The sequence below is a fragment of the Leuresthes tenuis genome, unplaced genomic scaffold (genome assembly GCF_036924035.1).
Source record: "Leuresthes tenuis unplaced genomic scaffold, fLeuTen1.0.hap1 SCAF_17, whole genome shotgun sequence".
Taxonomy (NCBI): Eukaryota; Metazoa; Chordata; class Actinopteri; order Atheriniformes; family Atherinopsidae; genus Leuresthes; species Leuresthes tenuis.
In genome coordinates this window covers 21,075,753-21,096,955 of record NW_027325371.1, presented here as the reverse complement: position 1 = coordinate 21,096,955, position 21,203 = coordinate 21,075,753, and the positions used below count along the sequence as shown (strand labels likewise).

The window sequence follows — 21,203 nt, the reverse complement described above, 5'->3', positions numbered from 1 at the left end:
GCAACAATTTACTAAAAGTTTATTGAACTTTTTGCATCGTTTCATTCCAACAAATACTCCTGCATTTAAGGTGTTCCACACATACGTTATCTAACTTTTTAAACAAAATCACATGTATACATATATTTAATTTCTATTGAGAAATGCAGCAAAGCACCAGAGTTTCCTCATGTGTAAGAGGATGGAGGTGAGTTTGATGGGTCAAACACACAAAAAACACCTGAGCAGTCAGATCAAGCAGCTTTAAGCAGCTTGGTGGTTTTACTCTCTTTGGCTCCACTTTCTCAAGATGTCCTCTGCTGCGTCCAGAGTGGAGTCCTCCTGTTAGACACTAATTCATATGCTGATGTACATTCCAGCTGTCGTGACACTAAACAGGGAAACTCATCTTTTAACACCAGTAGAATCTATTCATGGTTCAAATATTTTGACCTGTTTTGACTCCCCCTGTAAGCATGTAGTGTTCTAACCCTTCACACTGTGCGGTCAATGCTTGTTCCTTTCAAAAAGGAGTGTATCAACTCTATGTAAGCACAGTGGATAAATATGTACAATAACAGGGGAAATCAAACCCTCAACACTATCAAAAATACCTTCTTTGTCTTTGGAAGAATAACTTTTGAAGAAAATGACCTTTTAATTGTTTCTTATTTTGATAAAAGAATCCAAACAAGTGCGTAATTTTTTCACGTTTTATTTGATTTAAACACATAAATCAATGTAATAATAATTTGTGTAGGATCTTATTCATATTCTTATTTGAATGACACAATAATGCTCTGAACAGTTGTGAGAACAATGCACTGATACTTTCAGTCAGTGCAGTTGTTCAGGATGAAAAGATAGAGCCGTACAAAAGATAGATACATTTGAAGTATTTTTATTGATGTTACTGTAACAGGATGTATAGAGATTTCATTGGGTGACTAGTCTTGTGAGCGAAACTAAACGCTGCTGCTACTTTCTTTCTTGATGTTGTTGTCTTTGTATTGTCGGCGATGTTTAGGCGTCATATATTTTTTGAAGCGCCTCCACATTGAAGGCAGCTCTGGTCTTTCTTCTGAGGGGTTAAACTTGTCCACTGCTTGTTCTTGTGCTGCAAGTTGAAGAGACAAGTCTTCTGTGGCATGTGAGGGGTTTGATGTTGGAGAGTCCTCTGACTGTTTAGAGGCTGGTTCCATTTCGATGACAATGAAAGTTCTTTCTTGATTTTGCTTTGGAAGTGGTTCCTGGACAACAAAAGGTGATGAAATGTCCTCCGTGTCTTGAGGTTCCTGGATGACTTCAGGCTGGTCGTTCTTTATAATGGTCTCCACCATCTTTTTGTTTTTGCGCCGACGCTTTTTAGAAGAAACTTTCTCCTTTGGTGGCTCTGAGACATCTTTTGGTTGTGGGACTAATTCCATTTCGATGTCACTCACCAGCTCTGGGACCACGTCTGGTTGTGGCACTCCAGCCTGATGAGCCAAATCTGATGGAATCACTTCCTGTGAGTCTTCAGAAGCCCTTTCTATTTCCTTTTCTTCCACGGGTTCAGAAATCTTCTCTGGTTCCTGGACAACGATCGGTGATGAAATGTCCTCCGTGTCTTGAGGTTCCTGGATGACTTCAGGCTGGTTCTTTACAATGGTTTCTGGCATCTTTTTGTTCTTGCGCCGACGCTTCTTTGATGTAACGTTCTCTTTTGGTTGCTCAGGGATCTCTTGTGGTTCTGTTTTGTTGACTCCATCCACTTCTAGATTCGATACTTCCACTTGTGAAGCCAGCTCTTCTACAGTTATGTTCTTTGGTGGAAGACGTATCTGATCTAAATGGAGTTCTGGGAGGATGTACAGCTCTGTTTTTTCTTCTGGCTTGATGATGATGGATAGAAATACAGCCTTCATAAGTTCTGCCACCTTCTTTTCCTGTGTCTTTGTTGCCTCCTCCTGTGCCTTTAGTTTGGAGGCAAGATCAATATTGGAGGCAGTCTTTTCTTTGAGTTGTTCTTTCAAGCTCTCTACCTCTTTTACAACTGACTGATATTCATTTTCAGATACTGGTGGTTTCAGTGTTTCAATCAATTCTGCAATTACGTCATTGCATTCCTTGAGCTCCTGCTCACACTTTTCACGGAGATGACGCTCACACGTCAAACAGTTTTCCAGGTCATTGAGTTTTTCCTCAGAAATGGAGCAGCTATTCTCTGCTGCGACTCTTCTGTCTTTTTCTCGTGTCAGAAAGAAATTCTTTTTCAGCAGCTTAGTCCTGACAATATCCATCCGATGGTATAAATAGTTGATCTTGTCCTTATTATGTTGGTAAGATTCCTGTAATTTTTCTGATCCATAATCTTCGTCGGCAGCAGAGGCATTAGAGGGAATCTCCTCGCTTTGTGAATTTGGAAACTTCCACGTGACGCGATGAACTTTGGAGGCCTGGGGATGATCCTGCACCAGCTGGACGTCCTCGGAATGAGGAGTCACAGCCGCAGCAGAGACCTGGGATTGTTCCTTTTCCAACACGTCCAACATTTCTGATCTGTTGGTGGGTTCCTCCAAACTTTCATTACTGCCAAAAGTAATGTTATATTTGTAGGACGCCTGAGATTGTTCTTTTTCAAACAGGTCATTTTCTAGGCTTGATGTTAAAATTTCTCGCCTGTTGCTGGGTTCCTTATAACTTTCATTACTGCCAAAAGTAATGTTATATTTGTTGGAGGCCTGGGCTTGTTTGTCGGTTTGTGAATTTGGAAACTTCCACGTGACGCAACGTACTTTAGAGGCCTGGGGATGATCCTGCACCAGCTGGACGTCCTCGGAATGAGGAGTCACAGCCGCAGCAGAGACCTGGGATGGTTCTTTTTCCTCTTCGTCATTTACTTTTTGAGGAGACAGGTCATTTTCTGACTTGTTGGTGGGTTCCTCATAGCTTTCATTATCGCCAAAAGTAATGGTATATGTGTAGAAATCCTCAGGTAAATCGTCCTCTACCATGTCACACCACTGAAGTGGAGCAGATGATATCTTGGTTTGACTCATTTTGCTTGTTGTTTTTAAGAGTTTGTCAAAATTACTATTTAAGATAGTAACTAAGTGTTGTTTTTAAGAGTTTGTCAAAATTACTATTTAAGATAGTAATGGAGTGTTGATTTTTTAGACGATGTGAAAACCGTTTGCTGAGACTTTCAAATTTGCTTTGAAAACTGGACGTGTTTCTTCAGATAAACTCCTGACGAACTGTGAAAAAGGAGTGAAAATGTCTGGCCTATATAACATTTGTGATGTCAAACAACATCAGTGGTGACATCAATTGTGATGTCATCATCAGTGATGACCAGAAGACCAGAAGAGAGATTGTGATGTCATCAGTGATGACATCACAATTTAGTGATAAGACTAAAAAAGAGCAATGGCGTTCCGTTCTCAGCCACCATCTTGTGTGTTGTTTTGCTCTCTTGTTCAGTTTTATGATTATACATTTTTAAACTTTTTTCTGTGAAATCTCAAAATATTATTGTCCAGGTCAGTTTTAATGCATTCATTGTATGTTATGGTACTCACGACTGCTTTCTTCATGCCTCCACTAGAAAATTGGACCTCATTGTGTGATGATCTGCAGGTTTGAAGGCCTCTGTTCTGTCTCTCTTCTGGTCTGTGATTCCAACCACAGATTCTGAATGGAATTGAAGTCCGGATTCCAGAATGTTGATTTTTGTTCTCTGTTAATCACTTGACGACTTCAGCTGAATACTTCATGTCACTGTCACGTTGGAAGGTCCACTTCTGCCAGTTTTCAGCAACCAGTGTAATGTTTCCCACTAGCAGTGTTTTCCAAGACAGAATAATGTCAGTTTTTAAAATGTTTCCAAAATAAACCTTTTTCCACATTCAAACTGAAGCAGACACCCTTTCCACTTTTAAGATTCGGCTTAAAACTTTCCTTTTTGATAAAGCTAATAGTTAGGGATGGTTCAGGTGATCCTGAAACATCCCATAGTTAAGCTGCTATAGGATTAGTCTGCTGGGGTTCATCTGTCACACCTTTCCTCACTTTGTTCTCTTTTTCCCCATTTAAAAAAGCCTCAAAATAAAAGTGATTTTTAGGTGGCTACAATAGAATAGAATAGAAAAATACTTTATTCATCCCCCAATGAGGGAAATTCAAATTAGTCAAGTAGCTCATTAAAATATAAATATTTACAATGATTGTATATTTGACAACAACAACAATAATAAAGATAATAATAATTATAATAATAATAATAATCAATGACTAATTAAATAAATTTGAGAAGAACATGTCAGCAGTCACTGTTGAAAAGCCTTATGGCTGTGGGGACAAAGGACCTCCTGAACCTCTCAGTCCTGCAGCTCAGTGAGATGAGTCTCTCACTACAGCTGCTCCTCTGTCCTGCCAGGATGCTGTGGAGAGGATGTTTATTGTTCTCCAAAACAGAATATGATTTCCTCCTCATCCTTTGCTCCACCACAGCACCGAGAGGGTCGAGCCGTCTGCCTACCACAGAACAAGCCTTGTTCACCAGTTTGTCCAGGCACCTACAGTTTTGTCTTAAGTGCAACTCCCCCAGCAGACAACAGCATTGAACAGTGCATTGGAGTGATCAAACATGCATATCATATCTCTACAGACATGAGCCGTCTCAGGAAGAAGAGACGGCTCAGGCCCATCTGAACACTGAACGCTAAGGACAAACTTTTTCCTTTGCGCCTTTGATTATGAGCGAATATATCCAACTAATGTGTGAGTCATTATCACCCGTCTTGCATAGGTACTGTACTTTTCAGCAGCATTAGATTTCTAAGATAATGCGTCATTTGGAAGGTCAGACATGATAGTTTGTAGTATATTGGGTCCAAACTCTCTATCAAGGCAGACAGCATGAAGGTATGTTTACAGACTGTGTTTGGATCTAAATGTGTCTTTATTCTGTATGAACCTGACATTGTCTGCTTGGACCGATTCTTTTTACTTTATACATGCTTCCATTAGGTAACATTATCAGACAGCATGGCATAAATTTCCATTGTTATGCTGATGATACTCAGCTGTACTTATCTATGAAACCAGATGAAACCTACAGGTTGGTCAGGCTACAAGCCTGTCTTAAAGACATAAAGACCTGGATGACTCAGAACTGTCTGCTTTTAAATTCAGACAAAACTGAAGTTGTTCTCTTTGGACCTGAGCGCTTCAGGGAGAAATTGTCTAGTTATATAGTTACTCTAGATGGTATTTCCTTGGCTTCTAGTTCTACAGTGAGGAACCTTGGAGTTATTTTTGACCAGAATTTATCATTTGACGCACATATAAAACTGGTTTCTAGGACTGCCTTCTTTCACCTTCGTAATATTGCCAAAATCAGGAACATCCTGTCTCAAGGTGATGCAGAGAAACTAGTTCATGCATTTGTTACTTCAAGATTGGACTACTGTAATTCCTTATTATTGGGCTGTCCCACATATTCTCTGAAAAGCCTCCAGCTGATCCAAAATGCTGCAGCCAGAGTTCTGATGAGAACTAACAGGAGAGATCATGTTTCTCCAGTTTTAGCTTCTCTTCATTGGCTCCCTGTTAAATTCAGAATAGAATTTAAGATTCTTCTCCTCACATATAAAGCTCTTACTGACCGAACTCCATCATATCTTAAAGATCTCATTGTACAATATTTTCCTAACAGAGCACTTCGCTCCCAAACTGCAGGTTTACTTGTTGTTCCCAGAGTTTCTAAAAGTAGAATGGGAGGTAGAGCCTTCAGTTATCAGGCCCCTCTCTTGTGGAATAAGCTGCCAGTAAATGTCCGGGAAGCAGACACCCTTTCCACTTTTAAGATTAGGCTTAAAACTTTTCTTTTCGATAAAGCTTATAGTTAGGGATGGCTCAGGTAATCCTGAAACATCCCATAGTTAAGCTGCTATAGGCTTAGACTGCTGGGGGACCTCATCTGTCACACCTTTCCTCACTTTGCTCTCTTTTTCCCCCTGTTTAATTTCAAAATTGATTTTATGTACATGTGACATTATTGTGGTTATTAACCTATGTTTCCCTGTTCCAACAGATATCCTTTGAATGGCGTTATGGTGTTTTTCCCCCCTCTTTTCCCTCTTTTCTGTCTTCTCAAACCCCAGCTGGTCGAGGCGGATGGCCACCCTTCCTGAGTCTGGTTCTGCCAGAGGTTTCTTCCTGTTAAAAGGGAGTCGTTCCTTTCCACAGTTGCCACAGGCACGCTCAGGACGGGAGATTGGACTGAAGACACATTTCGGTGCAATCTGTTGGTTTCCTTAGCTAGGATATTAATTTTTTTAATTAGCTCTATATGAATTAATTGGATTATGATTACAATGAATTGAATTCCAATTGGCTTGAATTGGACTATATTACTTAAGTGCCTTGAGATGACAATTGTTGTAATCTGGCGCTATATAAATAAAATTGAATTGAATTGAATTGAATTGTCTCACTGCTCTTTGTATCAATAATGCAGATCAGGACCACTGAGCTCCTGCACGGAATCCCTGATTGTTCAGCAAACATTTAAAGTCACAGTGAACATTCCCGGCTTCCCCAGTTGTCACTGTCAAGTACAGTCAAATGTGCTAAAGTTGATGTTTTCTTGGCACATTTACTTTTCACCAGGGGAGAAGGGCTGCTGAGCAGAATTTTTACTTCCATAAAGATTCAAGTTGCATACACATAATTAACCTCTTGGTGACTGAATGATTAATAGAGGTCCATAATTCATGCATTACTTCAGAAAATTCCTAAAATTGCTGCAGAGCAGCATGATTCTCCAGAGAAACCTCATCTGAGCTGCACTGTCACCACTCCTGCAGCACTCTCTCCAGAAGATGGAGACCTTGTGCCAGTGTAGAGATTCCTGCCCGAGCACCAGAGACATCACAGTTAAAAGTCTCAGATGATAAGGAGTTGTTGGTGAAAATATAATGAAGCATCTCAAAAATGTTTTAACCACATTTTCACATTATTCTGTGTAAAGGTTCATTATAAAAGAAGAGTCCACAAAGCCTGAGTAGCAGACCTGTGCTTCATCTTGACTTGAGGCATTTCAGGAGAAACTGTCTTGCAATTACAACCCCAGGGAGCTTCCCGCAGAATAAATCTTAAGATATAACTACGTGCTTTCTAAGCATTCACACACATTCATACCACCAATGATACACTGGGGGAGCAACGTGGGGTTCAGTGTCTTGCCCAAGGACGCTTCGACATGTATCCTGGGGAAGCCAGAGTCGAACCACCAATTGGTGGGCGACTGCTCTTCCTCCTGAGCTACAGCCGCCTGAGTTACTAATGACCATTTGAATGATAAAGAATCAATTTAAGTAACTAAGATGACTTTATTAAGATTACTTTATTGTCATGTAGTCACACGAAATGACTCTCCACATCTGACCCATTCAGGTTGGCACCTGTTGAACACACACATGCACGGGGTGACACACTCATGGAGACAGATGCCATACACTGGAGCGGTGGGGCAGCCAATTACAGCGCCCGGGGAGCATGGGGGGTACGGAGCAGTGAGAGTAGGAATGGAAGTTATTGGAGGACCCACTCTAACCACAGAGGCTGATAGGTTGTGGGTACAGTGGGACACGTTACACCGGCGGCTTTGGATTTGCTACCAAACATACAACTGGTTGCTTAGCAGTCGATAGAAAAAATTTCCTACTCGGTTGTAAAGGACGGGGCCGGAGCCCGTAGAAAGATATATATACGCAGACCGTGTTCTGAAGACATGGCAGCAGTATGTCTGAGTTACCTACGAGATGTTGGTAAACACACTCGAGACCCGGCAATTACTTTTTGTCCTCTGTGCAGGACATGAGTCTGAGACCTCTAAGTCAGGCATAACTTATAAAATCTATCTGAGTCCTACTGTCCCTCTCAGAGGACATCCTGGGCTCTGTCTTGATGCCCCAGTTGTGGGGATGTGGCCAACACATCACATGCACTGTCTTTTGAAAATGGCGGGAATTTCAACGTCCACGTTTTACAGCAACAAGAGAGGTTAGTTGACAATGTTTTGCAGATATCATGTTTCTATTGTTAAAAATCTATTTTTCTTTAATATCAAAGTCTTTACTTCAATTTAGTAACATTTTTATGAAGACACAGTATTTTTAACCCTTTCAAAACATAACTTCTATGTAATGTCCTTTGTAGTGGACATCAGGACTTACTAACCCCCATTTTTAATACATCAGGGAGCAGAGGGCTAAGTGAGGCAGAGTAGATTTTGCTAAGAGTTGTGGAGGGAGATTCAGATTTGATGAGATGGATGAGGCCCAGAGAGAGGAGGAAGATGAAAGTTCAGAGGAGGATACTGCAGCTGTTGAGGAGCCTGAGCCTGAGCCGAGAAACACCCATTGTGTTTTGAAGTTTATTACAGTGTGTAGAGCAGTTTTAGTTCACACTCTTGTTCTAACACACACACAGGCACAGTGCACAATCAGTTAAAAACTTGATATGACAAACTACTGACCATATTGATTTAAATATTCAATAATAATTCTTTATCACTTAAGTTTCAACCCTATTGTGGAAGACAGTAATTCTAATGACAACACTGGACACATCCATCAGAACTGGAAGCCCTCTGACTACTTCCAACAGCACATCGATGACCAAGTTTTTAAAGAAATGTCAGAACGAACAAACAATCGGGAGATGTTGATCACTGGAGGAAGTCTAAAAACCACACCAGAGGAGCTGAAAACCTTCTTTGGCATGTCTATGTACATGGCATGCCTCGGATACCCTAGGATCCGGATGTACTGGGCGGCAAAGACAAGGGTCCCAGTTATAGCTGATGCAATGAGTCGAGACAGATTCTTCAAGATCAGGCAGTCCATCAAAGTCACAAATGATCTTGATGTCTCTGATGAGGAGAAGAAGCGTGATCCCCTCTGGAAGGTGAGACCTCTCTTAAACAGAGTGTCTGTTTAATCTGCCTAGGCCAGGGAAGGCATTTGTAGATGAGCAGATAATTCCATTCACAGGCCGGTGTCCTGTACGACAGTTTGTGCCGGAAAACCAAACCCCACAGGACTGAAAGTATTTCTCCTTGCCAGTCCCAATGGTCTGGTACTGGAGTTCGAAGTGTACAAAGGCAAGAATACGTTCACTGTTGACCAACAACTTGGAATCAGAGGGAATGCAGAGGGAATGTTTAATCTGCCTAGGCCAGGGAAGGCATTTGTAGATGAGCAGATAATTACATTTTTTAAAAGAAATCCACATGAAAATGAATTCGGTATTATAACATTACATCATTACATTTTATATCAAACAAGACCCGATGTCCACCACAAGGGACAGTCAAGAAAAAATAAATAGACAATGTTTTTGAAAAAAAAAATTGTTGCAGTATGTTTCTTTCAACCACAATACTTAAATTATCATTAAAATATCAAAAAAGCAAAACTTTTTTCCTCTGGGTCTCTCATGGCATACTAATAACCATTTGAATGATAAAGAATCAATGTAAGTAACTAAGATGACTTTATTAAGATGACTTTATTGTCATGTAGTCACACGAAATGACTCTCCGCATCTGACTCATCCAGGTTGGCACCTGTTGAACACACACATGCACGGGGTGACACACTCATGGAGACAGATGCCATACACTGGAGCGGTGGGGCACCCACTTCCAGCGCCCGGGGAGCATGGGGGGTACGGAGCAGTGAGAGTAGGAATGGAAGTTATTGGAGGACCCACTCTAACCACAGAGCCTGATAGGTTGTGGGTACAGTGGGACACGTTAGGCCGGCGGCTTTCGATTTGCTACCAAACATAGAACTGGTAGCAGAATAGTCGATAGAAAAAGTTTCCAACTTGGTTGTAAAGGACAGGGTCACAGCTCGAAGAAAGAGATATATATGCAGACTGTGTTCTGAAGACATGGCAGCAGTATGTCTGAGTTAGCAACGATCTGTTGGTAAACACACTCGTCCCTGGGTGGGCTCGAACCACCAACCTTTCGGTTAACAGCCGAACGCGCTGGCCGATTGCGCCACAGAGACTCTGTCAGCAGCGCAATTAACAATGCATAATATGAAAACATATCCCCGAATTGTTATCACCACAGAGACCATTTCCGTTCATGCCTTCCAGCTGTGTGAGGAGCATTACTGCCATCTACTGGACTGACTATTAAGCTGCTGGAGTTTTTCCTGCCGCAGCCTCTCAGGCACTGATAATGGTGCCTTTTTCTCTTCTTCTGTGATTATATTTGCAGAATACTTTACAGAGTCCTCTTAGTCTCTATTCAGATGTTGGTCCTCTCTATCTTTCATCCAGTTTGTTTGTCTCAGTACATGAAGACAGTCTGAGAGGTGAAAAGGTCAGAGGTCAGTCTGGATGTGCAGGAAAAGCAGCCTCATGGAGCTTCAGGGTTCTGTATAATATATAATGCATGATAATTGAAGTATTGTGTAAGATTATAATATGTGTTCAAAAGCTGGTTTTCCTTAAGAAGAGTGAACAGATTAGGCTCTATCATCAACATGATAGTGTAATAGGGCTTGGGTATCTATTTTAAATACTGAAGGAAATATGAAGCATTTGTATACAGTATATTATCCCTCTGTCCCAGGACAATTCATTCCTTTTTATTCCTAATTCATGACTTGATGAAATTCATTCTCCAGTTTTACTCATTTGCAAATCATTTAGGATGAGGGTGATGTTCTCTGATAACAAACAAAACAAAATAGGCCTACAAGTCATTATGTTGCTTTTGCTCCTTAAGAGTGACCAGATTTAAATAACAGAATTAAAAAGATTTCCAGGGAAGCATGCCCCTGAACCCTCCTAGGAGTTCTGACTCATGACCTCAGTATTTTTTGGGCCCTGCTTACGGCCCTGATCATGCATTAAACAACTGACTTTTAAAAGGTATACAGGTCTGGCATAGTCTCTTCCTTTTCTAGTAGCTGCTCTCCCTCTATCTCTGCTCCTCTTCTTGCTGCTTGGCCCAAAGATGAGCTTGGTTTGGCTCAGCCTTTTCCTCCCTATCCTGTTTTCCCTTTAGTGAAGAATATAAAAAACTGGATTAGACCCAAGAGGATGTACGCAACATTTTGGGAGTTTTTGAGCATGTTCAGGCCGCCAAAAAAGAAATTGATTTAGGAACGAAATATGCTTAGCCTGTTATCGTTCTGTATCGCTATACTTTAAGATCAAATTACAATGTAACAAATGAAATACTATCAAATTGATATTCATTCAATCAGAAATGCGTTTTAACAACTCATCATCAGTGATAATTTCCAAAATATTAATGACTGACACTCAATGTTTTAATTGAAACATTTCCATTTATTTAAGCAATTAAACTTTTAGAAGAAGTTTCACATGACATTAAGTTCACTTGTCGGGCTAACTGGACTGCATTAGTATTGCCTAAATATTAACTGCATTACAACTGAATATGTTTGATTGTCAAAGCAACACTTAAAAATGTAAACATTTAGTTGACCCCCATCTCAGATGATAAACTGAGTCCAAAGACTGCAACGCCAAGGCATAGATAAAATGACTGAAAAACTCTGGTAGACAAAGACGGAACACCTGCTGTCGTTGGATCTGGAGGGCTGATGGTGGTCTCAACCTGTGTGACATTCGTGCGAACTGAAAATCTGCAGGTTTCCACATTACCCACCCCATCCACAACCACCAGCTGCACATCAGGCAAGCAGCAGGAAGCGGTGTAGGACACCAGAGTTATGTTCTCACTGCCAGCAGCCATGCTGGTGTTCAAGATGCCGTGGCCTTCCCTGAGGCTGATATGGTCGACACCTGTCCCTTCTGCCCCATCAGTAACCTGGACAGAGAGCTCCCACATCGACTGGCTGCAGTTGTCGGAGCAGCTGGACTGTAGGCTGAGCAGCTGACACTGTGGCTGAGTAAAATCAGTCACCTATGAGAGAGTGAAAATGGAGATAAAAAACATTTCATCCACTAAGTTCAATGACCCCTAAAAAAAATCCATTAAAATGCACATTTATGAGGCATTACCGTTGGAAGGACAATGAAACGCAATACGTCGTAGTTGGTTTCTACACCTCCCGGAGCCACAGCCGCAATGGTCAGTGTGACACCAGTACCAGAAGGAGTGTTAAGAGGTGTTGTTAGGTTCACTGTACCATTAGCACTGCCTCCAATATCGAGAGATAAAGTGGATGGGAAGGTTAAATTAAAGCCTTGGTCATTGGCAGCCTGGATGGTGAAGGTCCTCCCTGTGCCACTTGTCATCACAGAGAAGTGAACTGAATGTGGTGTTCCTGGCTCTAAGATCATGTCTGAATCCTCCTAACAACAAAAGGAAAAAAGACCATTTCAAAACCAATGTAGTGTAACCTGTCTTAAAGGTAAAATTACTGCATTCACTTACAGCTGTAACAGTGAGAGTAGAAGCTCTCAGGCTGGTGGTTGACTGCCTTTGGAAGATCCCTGAGGATGCTCTGGAGATACTGTTCTGTCCCTTCACAAGTACCACAAACTCAGCTGATGGTATCCTGTCAAACCGGACAAAAAATTCACCTCCACCCCGAGCCTCCACGCTGCCGTTAACCTGCCCTGATCCTGATGATTCAACCAGAGTGACCTCTGTCACTGTGGCAGAGTCACTCCCAGTTAGTGTCACCATCAGGCTACCATTACCACCTTTGGAGAAAATAAAATCCACTCAGATATGCTGACACTGATCAGATTTCTTTTGCAAATCACAACATTGCACTTGCTTTACCAGCTGTTGGACGATTGTCTACAAGATCAAACCCTTCCAACAGACCCTGTGACTCTCTGAGAAAATCAAACACGAAGTCAATCGGACTCTCACCTGCAAATAGAAACATTGCAAATTAAGATAGTCATTCAAGGTTGTTACATGCACAATAGTTGTTATACACAGAACTGACACAAATCATGTATAAGTATGAATTTGAATTTCAATGAAACTTCAAAAGAGTATTTCTGATATTTTTGTATGCATGAATTGGACTAATTTTGAATTGAATTAATATTCCCTTAATATTCCAACAATTCCCTTTTTATCACCCCATGCTACTGAATAACAAATGGGGCAAATATTTCTAGCTTGCAGCACTCCACATAAAACCTCCAACAAAAATATGTTTTGTTATGTAAGTTTGGCTGGACATCAGTGTTGACTCAAGATGACATTGCATTCAAATAGAATCGTTGGTCTTTGGTGGTTGGTTCATTAAATTGCAGCTTGTGTCCAGATGCTCCATGTTTTTTCTTCTCCTCTGACCAACAACCACCTTGATAATATCTCTGTCATTTCAGTGGTTTTGAGAATTATTATTTTTTTGGTTCTTTCAATGCTCAGTGCAATAAAGGCTCTGGTCAGAAGTCATGCAGAAAAATAAAATAAAACTGTACCTTCAACTTTTTAGTACTTTATGAAGGCCACATTGTTTTACACATTTTTCAAATGCTTGTGACAATGTAGCATTTTCTCAAAACATATGGGACATAATATACAGTAATTGAAATTTGGGTGAACCACCCATTCAAGATAAAGCATGTCTAAAAACACAAAATTTCCATTTTTGATTAAACCATGTAATCTCAGAGATCTTACCTACAACCCTCAGGCTGTAGGGATTTGTTGACTTCATTCCCATTACCCACTCTCCCACTTTTGTTGGTAGATGCAGAGTCTTGAGGTTTCCTACCATCTGGGAACTTGTGTTTGATGATCCTGTTGTGCTGGTGATATTTTGATGCTCACCTAAAACAAAGCAATTTAATCTTTTGTATAACTTGTTGCTGGTACATGAGGCAAATATGTTTTAAAACAAATGGTGCTTATCTCAGCTGTAGGCATTTATAAAATCCCAAAACACATCCATTTAAATTACAGGTTACAGCGGTTTTCGCCCTGCTGTCCACCACACTGTGGATGTTCAGAACCGAGGTTAAAATTAAGTTAAAGATTTGATGTGATCCATACGGTGGCCCTGAGGGTCAAAACACAACAACATGCAGTCAATGAAGTTGTTTTTAATAACTCCGGGGTTGTTTGTGGGTCCACATTTGAGCCACATGATTCTGTGGGAGAACCCGTCTATGCAGGCAGATGTCGCCATTCCAAATGGTTTTAATTTATCGTATCCGTCTACGTACCACAAATAATTGGGATTATAATTATCAATTCAAGCTCCTTTTCCATCCTTTCAAACTGGGTTTAAAATTCCCACAAGGACGCTGCTGAGAGTAACAGGAAATGACATGTTGCCAGACTTGTGTTTGTCCAATCACAAACAAGAAGTGTTGTCCCCATGGTCCCTACCCTTTTCCGTAATCTGAAATATTGTGTTGTGTTTTCTGAAATGTCGTCGTGTTTTCTGAAATGTTGTTGTGTTTTTCTGAAATGTTGTTGTGTTTTCTGAAATGTCGTCGCGTTTACTGAAATGTTGTTGCTTTTTCTGAAATGTTGTTGTGTTTTCTGAAATGTTGTTGTGTTTTCTGAAATGTTGTTGCTTTTTCTGAAATGTTGTTGCGTTTTCTGAAATGTGGCTGTGCTTTGACCCTCAGGGCCACCGTAGGATCCATTGGGTTTCTTTTCCATTTTTTTTAAACACATTGTTTATTATTGTAAATGCATTATACTGGTCATAAGTGGACTGAAATTAAGTAGATTTTATATCAATTTAGTTGAATTGCACTCTGTTGCTTTCTCTTTAAAATGCACTGAGATTGTTGTTAACTGACTGTTGTTAACTGGCACCATGTAAATGAGTGATATGAAATTTAATTGAGAGGAATCATGCCACGCAAGTGAGAGACAACATCCCTCAGAAAAATAATGGTTTATGTGTTATTAGCAAGGACGTTTATCAGTGAAGTAAAATCAGTAAAGAGAATGTACATCACATCCATTACAGACACAATCACCTGAGGGATCGATCAGTGTAAAATCTGCAGAACTTCCAGTGATATAAATGGTCAGGTTTCTCACTGACTCGTCAACAGTGAAGACGAAATTTTCAGCTTTTCCGGGGCTCCTGGATGCTTGCAAAAGGGTCACCTATGATGTTAAAAATAACTTTGCAAGTAAATTAATTAAACACACAAAAGATTGGTAATAGCCAAGTGAGAGTGCTTGTTAATACCTGAAAGGGGGACTCTGTTATGATGCTGGTGGTCTTGAGCAGTTGATCTTTTGGGACTTCAATAACCTGACCTCCTGAAACTTGAGCCAGATCTCTGTACAGCTGGACATCTAATCTTGCCATCCGACGGTTTTCTGGCTGTTGATCATTGCCACCCTGTCTTCGACTGCGAAACCCTAGTCCATTAGTAATCATGAAGTTCACCTGAAACAACATCAGGAGAATGTTTAAAGTCAAAACTTTTAAGTTAACCTTTTGAGGAATGCTTTTAATACATACATAGGTGAGAGTCTGGGGTAATATTAATAAAGTCAGTCCTACTTTATAGATGATAGGTGAGATTCAGAGCTTCCACCAGCTTAACTTTCCATCAAAAAAGCAGCCAAAAAAAAAACAGTAATAGGGAAATTTATAGATGATAGCAAGGCAGAAATATCTCGTAAAAGTATGGTAACATTGTAGAAATACTATGGTAACCTGCAAAAAATAAAATGGTTTAGATTGGTGCAATATTTTGACAAGAAAAATGGTAATATGGTGACAAATGTGGTGATAACCTAGTAATAATGGGGTAATATAGAATGATGTTTCCATAGTATTTAGGTTAGAATCAACCCACCTTCAATTTGCAATAAAAAACAAAAAATAATAATGTCATATAAGTTAATTCAGTGATCTGACAATGATTTTAATCTACTCCAAATATGAAATATTTTCTTCTTATTTCATAGTATTTTCCCCATTTAATTCTGGTCACACAAATTTTTCAGATTGTGTGACACTAAAAAAAACAACAATATTATATAAAACTGATCAAATTCTATGTAGTGAGTCTGTATATCTAAATACTACAGTCTGTCGATTGTCCGATAATCAATTTACATTATCAGCAAGTCCCTCCTAAGGTCAGGACAAGCCTTTTCAAAAAGTACAGACTAACAAAGCAAAAAGATTTAGGTAATTTGATTTGGTTTGAATCTGTGTTGTTTTTGACAACCATCTTAGCTTTAGTCTTTGTCTTAGTCTTGTGGACTAAAATGCTTATTAGTTTTAGTCAAATTTTAGTCAGTTCTATATGTGATAGTTTTAGTCAACGAAAAGTCAAAAAGGTTTTAGTCTACTTTTAGTCAAAAAAATAAAAAAGAAGTATAGTCTTTTAACAAATTAATTTAGGTCAATAAGTATTGGAGATCGCTGTTGGGAAGTGCCCCACATAAGTTGTGAAAATAGCAGATCTATAAATTCAACACATTACAACACATTGTGAGCTTGCAGATCGACTATTTTCACCAATAATTAAAATAATAAAGGAATGGTTTTAGACATATAAGGTTTCCACCCAACGGCAAATACTTTCTGATCTAAGGATTGTGCATTACACACAGATAAAGTGGTAACAGTGTAACCAATGTTCATTACTCCAAAAAAGCCAAAAACAAATCTTGTCATGTTTTAGTCATCAAAGAGCCATGTTTATCTCATCACCCTCTCGTTATCGTCATGAGAAAAAGTGGCGTCAACGAAACGATTTTGTCATCGTCATTGAAAACAACACTGGTTTGAATCTTTTCCAAGTACTTGATTGGCATACACAATATTTCTACAGCCTAGTCACCATTTTATATTGACACAGTACTACTTACCACTGCCTTGGTCTGCTCTATGAGTGCAATCACTGTATTTTTCAGGTATTTGTCTTTAGCAGATGCATCAGTGAAGACGAAGATCTCAGAATGAGAGGGAGCCCCAGTTAAAGCTAGCTAAATCAAGAAAATGCATAAAGGATTGCTTCAGCTCCGTTTTTTTATTTTTTTTTATTTCACAGTTGAAATTTTTAATGTCGCTTCTACGACATCACAGTACCTGAAGTCCTGAAAGAATCTTCTCTGGAAAATCTCCGCCCCCAGTTGCTGTTAGTGAGTTTATATAATTCTTGAAGACTTTAGGGTCTGTTGTTCTTATCAGTGGCCCAAAATCTGGGATTTAGATTAAGACAGAGGAAATATTTAATCTGTTTTTATGCGGCATATGAATAATTGGTAACCTTTCCTTTTACAGTCCCCTAATTACCAGGTATTTAGCAGGTAAATATATGGTAATTCATTGCATCTTCTTGTGTAATTTACACTTGTAAATGAAGGGAAATAAAGGTAAACTACAGCTGAAGTACACAAGTATTTGCCTGGTAAAATATATTGAAATTACAGTGTATTATTGGGTAATTACTGCTGGTAACAGTAGGTAAATACACTGGTTAATAACACTGAAGGTGAAAACAAAAAATCCAAAGTGAAGCAGACACAATTACATAGTCAGTTTGGAACATTAATAATTTACCTGGATCACTGAAAGGCACAAGAATGTAAGATGACGGCTCATCCTCTGTCCCAACTTTACTGTCGATTATAGAGGATGTGACAGTCTTCACTGCTGTAATTTCGTCTGCCATGCTTCCTGTTGTGTCAACCACAAAACAAAGAGCTGTACTGGATCCTTTGTTGATCCCCATCATCCTGAGGTATGAAAAAAATGTAGACAGTTAAAATAAACATTACTTTTCTTCTTTTGTTCATACAGTAAATTAAACTGAAACCACCAAAATGGTGTTCATACTGCAGGAACTGTCTGTCCCCGGCAGCTCCTCGGATGTCCTGCAGTAGCTCACTGGTTGCAGCTATAGCCAGATTTGCTGCTTCAATGTGGAGATGTCCATGGCTGGACGTGAGCCTGTCTTTGTTGATCCCGCCTGTGGGCTCACTCTTACGTGTTGCATCAAAGGAATCTCCATGGCTACATTTTCCTGTTTATCATAAGACACAAACTAATGACATAATATTGATTAAACCCCCTAAAAACCCACTAGCTTTGTGCTGAGCATGCAGAACATGAGATTTGGCGACTGCATTTTCGAATGTCACGGGGAAAAAAAGAGAAAAAGAAAGAGAGAGAGCAGCAAAAAAGAAAGATATAGCAGCAAAACAGCTTCATTCTAAGCTGATAATAATACTGTATACTATACTGTATATACAGTATATATATCATTTTATTTTCTTTCTGTATAATAATAAGACCAGTAAATACACCTGACAGCAATAATTAAATGCTCCTGCAGTATATTGTTGTTAAGTCATCCTCCACCAAAACAATGCTGAAAGTAGTAAAAGAAGTAAGTCTGCAATCATTTCACCCCTTAATACCACAAAAAGGCTCCATTGTTATGTTACTTATTTACACGAACCAAACTGAAGAGACAGGGTCTAAATATGATTTAAAATAACAAACTTGTCAGGGTTAGGGTGGAAGCAGACCCAAATGCAGGACTGAGAAGGCAAGCTGACAGTGTCTGAGATTTTTAATTAACAAAACTGAGGCCAGAAAAAAGAAACAACAGAGAACCAAATGGGAACAGAACAAAATGCAACATGAAATTATCCGAGAAGGAGAAAACAAAAAAACAATAGGATAAATACTGAGGGAGTGATAACAAGATTGACAACAGGTGAGAGCTAATCAGGAACAGAAACCAGGTGTAACACAGGAAGTAAATGCAACAGAATACAGATCCTAGAAATCAAAGGGCAGGATTAGGAAGAAAACTGATGACACAAGGGGAAAAACCAGAACATAGGAAAATCAAGAATTTGAAAGAGAAAGTCAAAACCAAAACACAAAACTAAGAGACAATGACAAAACTACCATTTTAAATTCCAAAGTGTCTAAAGCACTGGGTTGATTCTCCCTAAAACACACATAATAGCACATTATGACTAACACCACTCCCAGCTCTGAGGCACATCAACTTTGTGCTCTTTTGGACTCCATACTTTAGAAACAGCATGCTTTCAGTGTGGCCTGGATCTGGCAAGCTGCGGCCTCCATAGATGGGAATTGGTTTTGGGAAGGCATGTGAGATATGATAATTGACTGAGATCTGGAGACTTTAGAGGCTAAAGTAAGTCCTTTGAACTCTTTGTGATATTACTGAAGACCTTTCTAAACAATGCTTGCAAAGTAGCACAACATAATAGCATGCAGAAGCTGCTGCTATCAGTGACAGATACTGGCTGCAACTATTTTAGGTAGGCAAATTAACATTTAATGTTACAATCTACAATTTAATTATGAACAATCTTTTTTTGCCATATTCTATCAGACTGAATAATTAATACAACAACAAACTGATGTGCAGCTGTTTACCTGTGGGTTTGACAGAGGAAAAAATCCCAAAATATCCTGAAGTAAGTATCTTTTGCTGTAGGACATCCTCCAAAATGTTGTTCATGCAGTCATTTCCATCACAGTTGCGGCATGTTGCTCTGCTTTTAGCTGCAGATTCGACATTATATTAAACTTTACTGCTACTGAGTGTAAGAGTCAGTTAATGCACTTCAGTGTAGCATCTTCACTAACTTCAAGCACAGAAATCCACACACACTCAAATTCAAACACAACTTCTTCAGTATACAGTATGACCTCTTTACCTGCTATGTTTCCAATGCTGGTGTCTGCTCTAATCAGATTGGAGTTTGGGAGTTTATAACCCATTTCCACCCAGTTACTATGACTGTAGAAGTCCTGAATGTTTAAAGAGAAAAACGAAAAGGTGAACATTATATCTATCTATGAAAAAGTATTTTAGCATGGTTTAAAAATTCGCTCTTTACCTCAGTTAAGAAGTACCCAAACAATTCAGTCACTGACACACATTTAAAACCTTACTATACACACCCAGTATATATGAAGAGCATTAAAGGGCTATTTTGTAACTCCTGAAGAACAAATCTCTTTGCTTATCACTAGGGAGGAATGGAGCTGTAACAGAAAATACCTGTAAGGTGTGGAGTATTCTTCCCAGTTTTGAGGATGCTGAAGAAAAATCCTGTTTCTTGTTGGCAGCCTTTATAGCATATAATCCCTCTGTGATGAGCTTTCTTCCCTCTATAAAGGTTTCTCCGTCAAAGTGAAAATGTGCATTGAAGACATGACGAATGTCTGTCCTCCAGTTTGCTTTTTTGATCTGGCAGATAGATCTGCTGAAACTCTTGGAGGATTTTGGAGCTTCACATGCAGCAGCAACTGATGCAGAAGTAAAAGGCTGTGGCTACACACAGGTATATACACACATATAAACACACACATAGTCAACAGAAATCTTATTTATTCATATTACCAATTATCAATGTAGAGGGAAAAAAACAGTTGTAATTGGGTGAATTTAATTCTTACAGGGAAAGTGAAGTCCTTGCCCTCAGCCAGGGCCACAGCACGGCACACCTGTACTGTGACATTTAAGATGGCTCTCTCAGTCGTATCTTGATGATTCAAAGAGTCTCCACCTAATATACCAAAGCCATGAACTCTGGTCTGCAGAAGCAGGAGACACAACAAAGCCAACTCAGGCATCACTGCTCGACCTGTGAACAAACTGAAGAAAAAAACCTTATTGTTTTGAATACAAACATGTTTCGACAAGAGTTGGTGAAAAGAGCTGTGTAAAATATCAATGATACCAGAATGTCACGATATTGGACCCCCATCCTCTTTGAACAACTCCCTATACCATGTTTGTGAACGAAGGACAGCTGTTGCTTGAGTTCAGAGTTCTGAGTGAAATGCTTTCCCACCATTCCCTGACAATGAATGGGTCACAGGTCTGCACTTCGGGCAGCCCAGTTTAGGCTCTTTTACTGCGCAGTCATGCTGTTGTTACATATACAGAACTTGGTTTGGCGTTGGCTTACTGAGACAAGTAATGCCTTCACTTGAAGAAATTTCATCTGGATGGTGGTATGTGTTGCTCTAAAACTGTAAACATCGTTTGGCATCAGTGGTACCTTCTCAGGTGTGAAAATGATAAACATCATGTGGATGAATGCACCCGATAACATCACAAGTTTTAGTTTTTGCATAGCAAACCTGCCTGAAAACAACCTTGCTGTTTGATATCATGTACCTGTATTTTTTTGTTGTTTACAGTATACTGGCCTGGACTTGTGGAGGGTGGAAATATCAACTTTTCTCACACTTATGTAT

At 39.6% G+C, this 21,203-nt stretch overlaps 1 protein-coding gene and 1 non-coding gene across 2 annotated transcripts; both read right to left on the bottom strand.

The window, feature by feature from the left end:
* Positions 1 to 7,386: 7,386 nt before the first annotated feature.
* LOC140273935 (uncharacterized) lies at positions 7,387 to 19,482 on the bottom strand (the record flags this gene model as incomplete). The annotated part of the gene is made up of 12 exons (XM_072369594.1): positions 7,387 to 7,430; positions 7,694 to 7,751; positions 11,690 to 11,947; positions 12,046 to 12,339; positions 12,422 to 12,693; positions 12,776 to 12,868; positions 13,637 to 13,786; positions 13,924 to 13,951; positions 17,034 to 17,146; positions 17,508 to 17,683; positions 17,784 to 17,970; positions 19,368 to 19,482. Coding segments are annotated over 12 exons (1,788 nt in total), but the record flags the coding sequence as incomplete, so codon positions are not given.
* On the bottom strand, positions 9,976 to 10,049 carry trnan-guu (transfer RNA asparagine (anticodon GUU)). The gene has a single exon. It is a non-coding gene; the product is annotated as a tRNA-Asn (tRNA).
* Positions 19,483 to 21,203: the final 1,721 nt, after the last annotated feature.